Raw genomic sequence first — 13,492 nt, forward strand, 5'->3', positions numbered from 1 at the left:
CATCACTGGTTGGAGTCAAACCCTAGACCTCTGCGTCGAAGCATTAACCTCCAAGTATATATGCGCCTGCTCCACCAACTGAGCCAACCTGGCCACAACCCAAATAAACTCTGTCAGTCAATACAATGAATTAATGTGACAGCGGCCGGTTTATCTAAAAGCCCCCTGGAAACTTAGTTTCAAGTACTTCTTTAAACATGCAGTACTCATAAGCAACAACCTAAGTTAACATTCATAGAAGTCCGAAACTCAGCATATCTGCTGCTAATGTTGCTCTATTGTGATTGGTGCATGGAAGTACGTGGCATCACTTTTTCACAACTTTGCCTAGCCCACTTCACACCGGTTAGAAAAGACACAAAAACAGTATCAATAGCCTGCAGCTACCCAATAGAGCCTCAAACTACATATTAATATTTAGTGATCCTAAATGAAACGTGGATGCTCAGGAACAAATACATGCAAACACAAAAAAGAGATGTACACATAGATCTTTTGGTGTCATCATTAACTGGTGTTGTGAAACCCATCAATCAAGTGTTATTTTTAGGTTCACAATGGACATTTCATAAGAGATTTTCATCTATCAAGACAATTAATTTGATTACAGGGTGACATGTTAAAGTTTGTCAAGTAAGTTACATTTGCAATATTGTAATTTATGTGATCCATTTGTGTTGCTAACTTGTAACAGTGTACTGAAGTAATTCAACGATCGTCATTGCTCACGGGGGTGATATGCTATATGCTGTGAAGTTTTTATTTGTTGTACACCAAGGTCCTAAATTAATCAGATTTTTATGTGTACATTTAGTCCTTTATTGATGCTCCCTAACCAAGTGCCATATAATCGGGTCTGTGGAGACTCATTCAGAGAATGGGAAATAAAAAGCTATGCGACATTTAGAAATACCACAAAGTTATGCTCATGAGGAGGAGCCACACCCAGTCTGAAAAGGGTATGACGAGTAAACAATTGATTGCTTTTTTGTGTATTAACATTTGTTAAAAATAGTGCCTCACCCTGAGCTACAGCATCCTTTTTTACCCTCATTCTCACTATGTGTATCTTCTTGTTATCTCACAATACTGCACATGCTACATTGCGTTGCCAATTCTGGCTGCGTAAAGTACATGCATGTCTCTGCTTGCATGTGTGAATCACTTGTGAATGCGATGAGGCCAGCGCACCAGAGTGCACTTGTTTATGAACAGTGGCATGTCCCCCGTGGGTGGCAACAATTAAAAGTTAGTGTCCAGTGGTCTACTCCCGTGCTCTTGGCATGATATGTGAAGCACAACAAAGGCTCCCCACAAGGCTGCCTAATTACGTTTATGTATGTGTTCTACTGTAATGTTCTAATGTGTCTTTAATTCCCTACCCCGTTTCTATTCCCCCTTTCTGTCCTGTCTTGGCATCTCGCTCACCCTCTGTCATTTCTTTTACTTTTTCTTCTTTCCCTTTGCCAATCTTCTTTAGTATATGGTATATTTTCCTCTATCTTGTGAGAGGTGCGGTTGGATGCCAATTACCCCGCTTTCTAACAGAAAAACACCCCAGGACTCAGGGCATCATATATTTATGTGGAATGATGCCCACATCAATTATTCTCCTTTAAGCACACATACAGTCACTGCCTGTTTGTGTGTGTACATACAGTAAGCATGTCCATATGCAAACATGTGCGTGACCGGATGACGTTGCTGTGTTCGGTGACATTTAAGTGTGTTATTTTTCCCCATTAATCAATGTCATGGCTATCATCACTTTGTTGTCTTCATCCACTTCGTCATCTTCATTAACATAGTTGCAATAATAACAGCTTTGAAAATTCTATAACATCTATATTTCATGTTTTTGCTGTAATTTGACAGTAAAGCCCTTGAATATTCCTTCACATTTGTTAGTGTTTGAAAACATGAACTGCTTCATCTACGGCTTTTGAAAGTAGCCCTTTAATATAGCTTTGAAATCATTAGTATACCTTAGGACTCTAGCACTAGCCCTTAGTGACTGTTGCTACGCCTGTCAAGCTTTCAATTCTCCAATTGCACATATTACAATAATAGTGGCAGATTTACCACTCACAATTCATAGTGACAAACAATGGGTTCTTGTCGCCGGCTAAGAATCTTTTTCAAGAGGTCTTAAATATGCACTTGCACTACATGTTCCCGATAAAAACTCAGAGTCCAGCATAACATGTTTCACTTTTAACGCTACATGAAAAAAGGCTTCTAGGAACAGGACAAGTGTTTCTGCTTAACGTAAAGCTATGTTGGATAAGGGGTTTAGGGTTGTTGAAGTGTAGAGTTCCCCAAATCCAATAACAAAACGGACAGAGGCGCTAATGTTAGCTTACACTTGGATCTTTGAGTATTAGCCATGGGTTTCGACACAGTGGGGAAATATTGGCGGGTGCTATTATGACCTTGTAACCTGTGACCCCAAAAAGTCTAATAAGCTAACTCTCCTTGGCCTTTTAGGTTACTACTGTTGGTAGCAAGCTAGTTAGTCAGACCCACTAACGTTTGCATACAAGAGGCACGGTTTAATCATTTCATTACAGTTTTACTGATCAGATCCTGATTATATCAACACTGCACTGCAAGTGTCACATTTACTCACTCTGTCTCCCCTTGCCATGAGGGTGACAAAAGAGATAAAAAAAGAGACTCCAGACCTTCTACTCCTCAGCACTCTCCCAGCCACCCTCCCAGTCTCTATTGTGTTAATGTCATCATCCTCTCAACTTTTATATTCATCCCTGCATCCCGTCTCCTCTTCTCTCTCCCTCTCCTCTGCCTCACACATGGTGTTCCTCCCACTCGCGAATTTTGTTTGGTGTAGCAGTTACAGCCAGTTCAGTTCTACACCCACGCGCAAGTGAACCTCATCCTACTCTTTTTTTTTTTTTAAACCACTTTTGCATCTGCTACTGCGAAGATACTCGGCTACCATTTAGGCTGTCGGAGCTGCCATTAAGGATGCATCAAAAGAAGTGAATGGGATATTTTAAGACCTGTTACAGTCTGTTCCCATATTCACACAGTAATGAAATATATGTTTAGCATGTGTTGAGTGGGTTAACTGCTCAGGAGGATCATCTAATGTGACAGATAAGACATAGTTTGTAGATTCATATGTGCTTAACTACATACCTACCAGCTTTATATTAAAATGAGCTGATCGTTCGGTTTCATACAAAGTTCTTGTAAGTTAGTTTATCCGCATAACATGTCAAACTTAGTAATTGTTTAATTTACATATCAAGCAAACTTGGTTTTACTTTTGCTTTCAGAAAATAACATACTGGTTTTCTCTGTTTAATATCATTTTAAATTTGATCTAATTAGGTTCTGGACTGGAACAGACATTAGAAGATGTGGGCTTCACCATTTAGACTATATAGACTAAACAATTCATTAAATACTGGATAAATGAATGGGTTGTAATATATCAAGGTGTTTGTTTGCAAGGGGGAGTTAAGAGTTAAAAACTTGCAAACACTTGTAAAAATGTACACGATAATAAATACAAGTACCAATTAATATGTACCTAACTTTTTAATTATGGTGCAAGGGTATAGTAAAAATAACAGATATGGAGTTAAATGATGAAGTAGGACTATAAAATATTAAGTGGTTCTTGTTAAGGACCCTCCCAAGTATTGGATACATTTAATGTTTGGACTTGTGATGGTGCTGTATGGAAAATGAAGGCATCACAAGTTACTACAGTTCATCCCGAGGGGAACATAATTGTGTGTGCCAAATGTCATAGCAATCTATGCAATATTTGGCGAGAAACTTTTACAGAGGTCAACCTCATGGCGGCGCTAAAGGAAAAAAAACAACACAAAAAAACAATCAAGGAATCACTTCCATTTAGATCGGCAATTTAATGTTAAATGTTACGTATTTCTTGTGTAACAAATGTCTCACCATTGCAACAACATTTTTGGTGAAGTGTGGGCTATGCATTTGTATATGCATAAAAGAGTAAATAACACAACATATTAATTCCCATATACAGTAGACCCATATATGTGCTCAGGCTACAAACTGGGTCTTCTGGTTGCCCACTGCCTTTGGATGCCAATTACATCAGTCCGTAGTTATAGATAATAACCTTTGATGAACAACCCGTCCCTTTAAAATAACATAACTTACAGTCGCCACAGAACCTAATGAGATTGTGTGTTTTTTCAGAGTGACTCTCCATCCAAACGTGCACACGAGGGTGCAGTTGATTGGACCCACACTTGCCACAAGTAGCTTTTGCTGAAACCCACGGATTGGAAATTACAGTGTAATTGCACCCAGTTCTCCTCCAATAGAAAGAGAAAATTGGAAAATAACCGGGAAAAGTGGGAGAAACGAGCCACAGATTCAATCCATAAAGAGACATATGCTGGGCAATTGAAGAACAATTATGAATGACGCTTATATTCAAGCATAAGAACGCACATATAGGCTACTGTTTATGTTCCAGGTCATGGAATAGGAATGACAGAAAAGCTCTGTCAAAACAGATCGTGGTGAGTATTATTTTCCTGATTTAGGAAGAATCCCAGGCACTGCTACATGCATTGAGAGAGCTACTATTCCTGCAGGAATGTCAACTCCCTCAGAATCATCGTATGAATTATGTAGGTGGATGAGATGTGGACAACTGATGAATCAAAATACGCAAAAACATTTCCATCACCCTCCTAAATATTGTGTCACATCGTCACAAAAGAGAGTTACAGTATTGTGCGTGTGTGAGAGAGTTGGTCTCTGCTGGCGCTAGTGATGGGGATACTTGTTACCATGGCAATAAATCCAACCCATGCTGTCGGGGTTGTCATGGAAACAAACAAAAACACAAGTCTCCGTGTGTTCCTATGAATAATATAAGTTAAATGTATTTGATGTTGACAATTTCATGTTTTCAAACCATTGAACCAAATGTACTTTTGTAGGTACATTTGATGTGCCGGGATCCTTATTACTACCTAAAAATGTAATTTCCAAAAGATTTAACACTTCGATCTTTGTCTCCCCCGTTCCTCAGGTGCCTACCCTCGACTGTCTCTGAGCTTCAAGCTAAAGAGGAACATCGGCTACTTCATCCTGCAGACATACATGCCATCGATCCTGATTACCATCCTCTCTTGGGTGTCCTTCTGGATAAACTACGACGCGTCAGCAGCCAGAGTGGCTCTAGGTAAGAAGCAGTGGACATGATGAGACCGGAGACCAGAATGATCCACAACCTCCCTGCTGAACATCCTGTGCTGGTATTAGTGGAAGCTTTGGGGAATGGCTTGATAATTGGTGGGCCAAATGGACATTTTGAAGATCTATTATGGGGAGAAAAAAAAGAAATCCCTATTTTTTTGGACATAGGCATCCATTTTACTTTAACGTGTGTAAACACTGTAGCTGTAACGCGGCAACATTCATGTAAACATGTTGTCTATTGTGCCTTTCCACACACAATCTTACAATTTAAAAAAAACGTACAATTTTGACTCTGAGAAAACTGGGTCATTCCTTGTGCCTGTTGTTGCCGTGGTCACTGAGAAGCTACCAGGAGTTTAAAATACATCATCTCTCTAATGAGCATAATTTCACTTCTTATTGATGAGGGCCTGTGTGGGTACAAAGGCCCACGCGCTGTCGGGTTCCTGTGAGCAGTAAACAAGGCAGGTGGAAGCAGCAGGTCTCCAAGTTGTAATCACAGTGATTCCTCGCAGGAAGTACACAATTTTGTCTTTGTTGAATATTGAAGCATGTAGTTCTTAATGACATATGAGGAACTAGAAAGGTTGTCAAGATAATAGATCATTTGCAATTTATAAAATAGACTTTCCACAGCAGTCATAAATAGCACCATGGTAAATTGGCAATTGACCATTTGCTAAATGCTTCCCCTGAACAGCAATGGTCCAATCACAGCTTAGCAGCAATAACTAGCATAACAACACCTACTGTTATTTGGAGGTTTGATTTTTTTTTAGCCTTTCCCAAACCAAAAAACCACAAGAACAAAAGTCTAAAGAATGCAGTTTATCGTTTATCTGCTCTAAAGTGGCCTACTACTTACACAAAGCCAAGGTTACATAAAAAAAAGCCCTCATCCATCCGCAGTTGGAGGCCATGTTTTCAACCAACATGGAGCTAACATTACCTGAATTATCAAGCCAGCTACAGTTGTCATTTCAGTTGGCAAAATTGTTGCCCACCAGCTAGAAATAATAAATCTGCATTTGTCTACCTCTGTCTGAAATAAAAGACTCATCCTTTAAACAATTTGAGGTCCCGGTTCAATTACAGCCAGGGACATACCTTTGCTGCAAGTCATATCCCTCTCTCTCTACTTATTTCCTGTGTGCTTCTTCACCATCCACTATACAATAAACGCAAAATTTTTATCTTTTTGCTAAGCTAAATCTGCCACCATCTAGTTGTCTCTCCATTCACAGGCATTTAAGCAGTTTTAGAAGACAAAGCAAAGATGAAATCAAGGCTGGTCATGCCCAGATCCCTTTGAGAATTTGGTCGTCCAAGCAAAAGTGGCTCACCAATTAACTGGAATACAAACCAGGAAAATGAGGCAGCTCAAGGGGACTTAAAAGGCCCAGATTCACTGGGTGGCCCAGCAGCAAATCCTAACCTTTTTCTGGCTACGCCAAGTGATTGCTGCTTTGGCCTTTAAATCGTCTTTATATAGGTAATGGGTAATGGAACCGTTATGACCTTAACACATCATAATGCTTTTTGGAAATCTTGCTTTGATCCATTATCTGTTTTCCACAGGCACATACAGCTCAATAGAGACTGGAATCTGGAGAGTGTGTGTACTTTTATCGGTTTTACATCCACTGTTATTTGCCTGCTTAAACTGGTTGTTTTTCTTACGGCATGCAATATCTGATCATTATCTTAGAGTGTATGTCTGCTTTTATGTTCGCGCATGTGTGTGTGTTAGTAAGGGGAATGTGTATGTGTAATGTCTTGCCATAGCTACAAAATCCGGTGTGTGCTACCTCAGCTGAGAGGCAACCGGAGGTCCATTCACTTCCTGATGGATCATTACAAGCTTTCAGCAGGTGCCTTGATGGTGGAAGAAGGTGTTTGTGTGTGTATGTGTATGTGTGTGTGTGTGTGTGTGTGTGTGTGTGTGTGTGGGTGTGGGTGTGGGCATGCATGCCTGTGTGCTTCCGCTCCTCTTGTGTGTGCAAACCTGCCAGTAAGAGCAACGTGATGATAAAGGAGAAATCAATTCAAGGAGGCAGCAGGCAAACAATTGAATTGTTTGAAGGAGAATCTCATTTTCCTGAGCAATTTCAAAGGATTGCAAAGTTACAAATGACCAGCTCGCACCCTAATCTGGTTGCAACCCATTTCCCACAGTCATGCCCTTCGCTCACAATCATATTATATATAACAGTCAAGGTGTGGGCATTAGCTGTAATTGGTGTAGGAGCACTTTTAGTGTAATGGTAGACACAAGTTTGAGTTCGCTGTATGTTGGTCCAGTGCGTTAAAACCTTTTTTTTCTAAACTGCAAACTCTCAAAATGACAAGTCTTGAAACATTGTGCACGCTAACTAGATAGCTGACAATTTGGGCTGTCTGCAAGTGATGAATGTAAGTGTTTAATTGACGTTGCTTTCATTTAATGCCCATGCCTCTGTTCTCGCAGGCAACATCCATTGCCTTTCACGCGCTTTATTGCATCCTACATGATACCTTTTCTGGTTTTAAAATGTTGAGCTGTGTTGCTAATGGCCTATTGGCTTGTGATTAGAGGAGATTTGATTGCTGTGTTCCTTTGCTTCAGCTGTTAGGTGAGAGAAAGCAAGAGAAAAATGGTAAGATGGAAAGATCGAAACCAGTAAATGATGGAGAGGTCTGGGTGGGGGAGCGATACAGGATGAATGAAGAACGAGAGAGGGGGAGATTGAGGGAGAGGGAGAGATAGCAGCAAACAATGGGATGAGACAGAGAGAGGGGATGAGAGAGACAGAAAAAGACAGAGAATGAGAGAGACCCTATCAAACTATATTTCTCCCCTAAGAGTGTAACGGCGTGATGAAAAAGGAGAGAGGCCCATGGGCGCATGGCCCCTTGATTAAATTGTCCGAACAGGGAGGGAGGGAGCAAATCAGAGGGAGGAATGGAGGGAGGGAGCGAAAGACAGAGAGTAATGGCGCAGCTGAGAGAACACCTATAAAGAACCTAGTGATTGCACCATCCAACAGGGACGGAGACATGAAGCGTGTGCATGTTCGGGCAAGCTCGTTTACACACACGCGCTTCTCACACCGCCCGTGATGTGACGCACACACACGCACAGCGTTAGCCTTGTAATGTGCCAATAAATCACACTAAGGGCTAGATTGACCTAAGCTATGGTGTTCCCTCCTCCCAACCCCTCCCAACTGTCCCTTGTCTCTTCACTGTACTTTATGACACACACACTCCAAAAAGCCTTGTTCACATGTGTTATACGAGCGGCCCGGCTACTGATAGGCTCCATTTATTTTCACCACGGGTAGATAAAGTAGTAGGGACAGTATCTGCCACATATCTATAATGAGATTCGATACAGCGCTGTTGCATTGCAGAAGGTCGGGGTTTGCATGAATATGAGTTTTCATATGACTTGTGATATGTAAGATAGTGTAAGATACTCGTCGCGAGGCACACAGAACACAACGAAAATTAGCCACAAAGTGTAAATCGTTCTTTGAAATTTGTGTTTGTGTTTTCTGTTGTTGCAGTTGGGTCACATTCATATCGTGATAATGGCAATATTCCAACTTGTTGACACAATTGCCTGTTAATTTGGCAACTGGTTAGATGTGCACTTTGTTGTACTATTTCATACAGAATCAGAATCTCACTCCAAGTCACTGTTGATTGCAAGCTAAAGATCTAAGATCTTTTTTTTAAATTGTTTTTTATTGAATATTTAAAGGCAAAAAAATAGGTTAATGACAGAAAACTATTAACACTTGTTGCAATTGTATGTTTTAAAATGTATATCAACATATTGCAATAATCAGTTAGTTGTAACTAGTAAATGAATCAACAACTATTTTGATAATTGATTAATCGGCTTGATGATTTTTTTATGAAAAAAGAGTAAAACTCGGATTTCAGCTTCTTAAATGTGACTATTTTCTAGTTTCTTCACTCCCCTGACAGTAAACGGAATATCTTTGAGTCTGTCTTTGATCGCCATTTTCTGTAAATTTATAGACCATCAACTAATTGATTAATCAATCAATCATCAGCCCTATATTGTTCATTCTGTTGCCATATCATCAATAATGTCCTTATCACAGAAATACCCTAGCTATGGTGATATACAGTATCACCCACACCTAGTTGCAGTGTGTTTCTGTACTTGGTTGTGTTTCCTGTATTTAACTGCGTTTCATCTTTTGCATGCATCTTCATAGGTTACAGTGCATTGACCTCTCAGGGCCACTGGAGAAATGTCTCAAACCTCTGCCAATTCAATTTCCCCGCATCTATTTGTCTGCCATTTTATATGAGTCCCACTTACTGTCTCTCTCTCTGTCATGCTGAAACATCCAAGGTGCGAAGGTGCCTTTACTGGGTTCCAGCAAAGATGCGCGCCACTCTATATCCGTTGTGTTAAAGGTTACAAAGAGCTACGGGCTAGATACAGTACATGCAACACTATCCTGACTTTTTTCTGCCCGATGACCAAAGGGTGGTTGGAGGTTTCGAGGCAGACCTTTAAATTTCAATGAAGCAGATGTTATGCACTCACCTACCAGTGCCTGCGTGTTCATGCAAGTAAAATAAGAACAAACATAAAAGTAATCAGGAAGTGCTCAAGCAAAATACTGTGCATATAGTATTTGGTTTTTCCGGCCCGCACTGTTTCTTTGACACTTCAGCAAGGCAATCTCAACATAGTTTCCATAAAAAATATCCTTGTTTCTATAGTAACACCTAAGACATCTGTTGGAGTTTTTCCCTCAGCGTGACCTCAAGGTTACTGGCGACATAGAACCATCTGCTTAGATAATGTGTGTGATAATGTGTGTATCTTTGTGCGTATGGTGAATCAGGTTTGGACTAATTAAGCATCAAAATTACCATCACAATTGGATTGCCAAGATTGGTATTGTTTTTCTTGAAGAAAATACTCAATGGATTAATCAATTATCATAATAGTTGCCGATTAATTCAGTAGTTCACAGCTAATCGATTAATCGACTGTTTGCAGCTCTCATACTAATATTGATGCTTTATATTACTGATATTGATGACTGTTACTGATATTGATGACTATTGTTGTCATCCTAAATAAACCTCTCAATAACTATTCTCATTAACTATGCCTCATGACAGTTTCTGCTCCTAATACTGAAACCTAAAATAATTAAAAAAAGACCATGTTTGTCTTTTTCCTCATCTCAGGGATCACCACGGTGCTGACAATGACCACTATCAACACCCACTTGAGAGAGACGCTGCCCAAGATTCCCTACGTCAAGGCCATCGACATGTACCTGATGGGCTGCTTCGTCATGGTCTTCCTGGCCCTGCTGGAGTACGCCTTCGTCAACTACATCTTCTTCGGGAGGGGTCCCCAGATGCAGAAGAAGCTAGCGGAGAAGGCAGAGAAAGCCAACAATGAGAGGGCAGCCAAGTACGATGCTGCAAGGGTGAGTTGGGATTTGACGATTGTGACGTTTGTGTAGGGATTTCTGGACTCAAATGATCAGTTGATAAATGGATGGAAATTAAAGTATCAATCAAGCAATCAATCAATAAATAATGATACTGCATGTGTATGAATATATGGTTATTTCCACAGACAATGTCGCAGGATAACACTGTAGAAAGGACCGTCTGAGTGGACTCTTAAATTCCTTATTTATTCTTTCTCCTAACAGGACTTGAATGATAAAACAGACAGTTTTTTTTTAGCTCTACATCACAGAAGCAGCAAGAGGATAGTATAATTGACCTGTATTACATTATCATATTATTCATAGGCATCTGTATTTCCAGTGGAGGCTTCAATAGGCAAAATATGTTGGGTTTAAAAAAAATAAAAATCAGGTATGAATATTTTCATCTCCTCAGGAGGCAGGTAGTAGGACCGCATCCCTAAAGCGGTCCAATCAGGTTAAAGGTCTTCGCCACTCACGCTCGGTGAGTTGCTTGTCCAGTGAGACTCTTCAATATCCTTGAGTCAACTCTGCCATTGCCATCAGCTGACATGGATGTTTTTTTTTGTTTTATTTTCTTTAATGCAAAATATTTCCCCATCCATGGAATGAGTCAAGCGACAACAGACATCTTCATGACATTGCCATATTCTCAGGAGTATTTATTTTGACTTTGACTTCTTCATTGCAGTTGTTTCTACATTGAAATGATGCTCATGCTCGATTGCATTGTCAAAATCGGTGTTTCAGATATGAACCTGTTTCTCTTTTCAGGTTATCCTGAATGCATGCTGTCTGTACATCTTGTCTCATTGAATTCATTAAAAGCGATGTCTCATATAGCTTTCATAGAGTGACATTGTGCACGTCAGTTGATAGTTAATTCCAAGGTCCCCCATTTTTTTCTTCATTAGTACCAGGATTGTTTTTTCTTTTTTTTTAAATTCGACATTTTCAAAAAGTTTGATCAATTCGGAAAATATTAAATCAAACTGAGAATAATTGTGATTTATAGCCCACTGCCTTCAAAACAAGTGCATCCAAAGTCATTTGAAGTCAGTGAACACACCTTAAAAAGGTCTTAGGTTGATTCTTTCTGACCTGTACAAACACTGACAGAAGAAAAGGGGAAATGTGGGACTTCCACTGTTACATTTGCATGAATGATCCACACTGTTCATTATTGTTGATTTTGTGGTGCACACATCATAGGCATGGAGTATGATGCGTGTCCGACGTGACTGATTAAATGGTTGACAGTGATGATGTGGGCTTACATGGCTTCAGTCCGGGAAAAAGAAAATCTTTATATGCTTCAGAGGGGAGTTTCTGGAAGTTACAGCAGGAGGCGTGAAACCCAAGACGATTTCTGATCTTTTATCAATGGAAATGTTCCTCTTGTTCATACAGAGCAGCTGACGTTGTAGTGGCTGCTGTTACTTGATAAACATGCCATCAAGGAACAGAGACCCAAACTGTTCCTTCATCCACTCAATTACTTTTCCATACACAAGAAATCTCAAAAGGTTCTCTCAAGACACTTTTCAGATAGAGTAGGTCTAGACTACTCTATAATTTAAGAGAACAAACAATTCCCCCCCAAAAAAATCACAATTTACTATTGTAACACTTTAACTTAAACCACTGTCAAGTCCGGAGCAAAAGGCAAAGCACTGCAATTAGAAAGTTATAGAAAATATGTCCCAATGTTCTAAGGAGACATCCATGGACAGATTATGAGACAATGGGCCCCTGGCACAGTCATGTAAAAGAACCCCCTACCTCTCGTAGGGACAAAACACCCAGACTGAACGTACAAAGACATGCTTAGTCATTTAGCATCCCTTTGGGGTCATTATATGTGTCTTTGTATATGTAGTATGTAACTGGTTGCCAGTTTTTGTGGTCAGGAGTCTCTGGACCTGTGCCCGTTCCATGATGACATCAACATTTCATGGTCTTGAATGCACTTTGCACTGAGGGAGAATGCCTTAACATTTCAGGTAGAGTCCTCCCCTGGTGTTCCATTTATTTGCAAATAATGTTGCTAATCACGTTTCCCATTTCTTTATCCATTCAGGCGGAACCTCACGGCCACGGGAACATCCTGCTAACCACCCTGGAGATCCATAACGAAGTGGCGGGAGGTGAGATCACCACCAGCTTGGCGGACATTAGGAACTCTCAGTCCATGGTGCAGTTGGACAGCACCGCCTCGTCGCACATCCAGTACCGCAAGCAGAGCGGCGGGATCGGCCCGCGCTCCACCAGCAAGCACTCCCTGGACCGGGCTGCCCAGCTGAAACGCAGCCGCCTGCGGAGGCGGTCCTCGCAGCTCAAAATCAAAATCCCCGACCTGACAGATGTGAACGCCATCGACCGCTGGTCACGGATCATCTTCCCTTCTGTTTTCTCACTGTTCAACCTCGTCTACTGGCTCTACTATGTCTGATTGGACTGTTGTGTTGAGATGTTTGTTGTTGCTGGTTTCATTTTTTTTTTCTTCATTTTGTTTCTTTTTCTTCCTTTTTTTTCCGGTTGCTTTTATACATGATCAAATCTATCGAATTAAAGACTGCAACACTTCAAGACAAAAAACAACAGACTGAGAAAGGACCAAGTTCTTGTCAAAATTGTTTTTATATTTGCAGTCTTTGAATCCTTAGTACCAAGGTCTTTTTATTTTCAAAAGTATGTACTGTAATTGGGACTTGTAACAGTCATTTCCCAACATTTGCCCTTTCAGTAATGTGTAAATAGAGAGATACAAAGCCAGCAAT

At 40.4% G+C, this 13,492-nt stretch overlaps 1 protein-coding gene across 4 annotated transcripts in view; it reads left to right on the forward strand.

The window, feature by feature from the left end:
• LOC116674208 (gamma-aminobutyric acid receptor subunit beta-3) overlaps positions 1-13,492 on the forward strand; it is a 61,489-nt gene that overhangs the window by 45,090 nt on the left and 2,907 nt on the right. For 2 of the 4 annotated variants that reach the window (XM_032506764.1, XM_032506765.1), the window contains 3 exons: positions 5,060-5,212; positions 10,456-10,703; positions 12,793-13,164. In XM_032506764.1, coding sequence (XP_032362655.1) covers positions 5,060-5,212; positions 10,456-10,703; positions 12,793-13,164 — 773 coding nt within the window. Of the gene's footprint in view, positions 1-5,059; positions 5,213-10,455; positions 10,704-11,127; positions 11,197-12,792 lie in introns of all 4 variants that reach the window. The other 2 variants (XM_032506761.1, XM_032506763.1) reach the window with 2 other exon arrangements.

This window comes from Etheostoma spectabile, chromosome 24 (assembly GCF_008692095.1).
Source record: "Etheostoma spectabile isolate EspeVRDwgs_2016 chromosome 24, UIUC_Espe_1.0, whole genome shotgun sequence".
Lineage (NCBI taxonomy): Eukaryota > Metazoa > Chordata > Actinopteri > Perciformes > Percidae > Etheostoma > Etheostoma spectabile.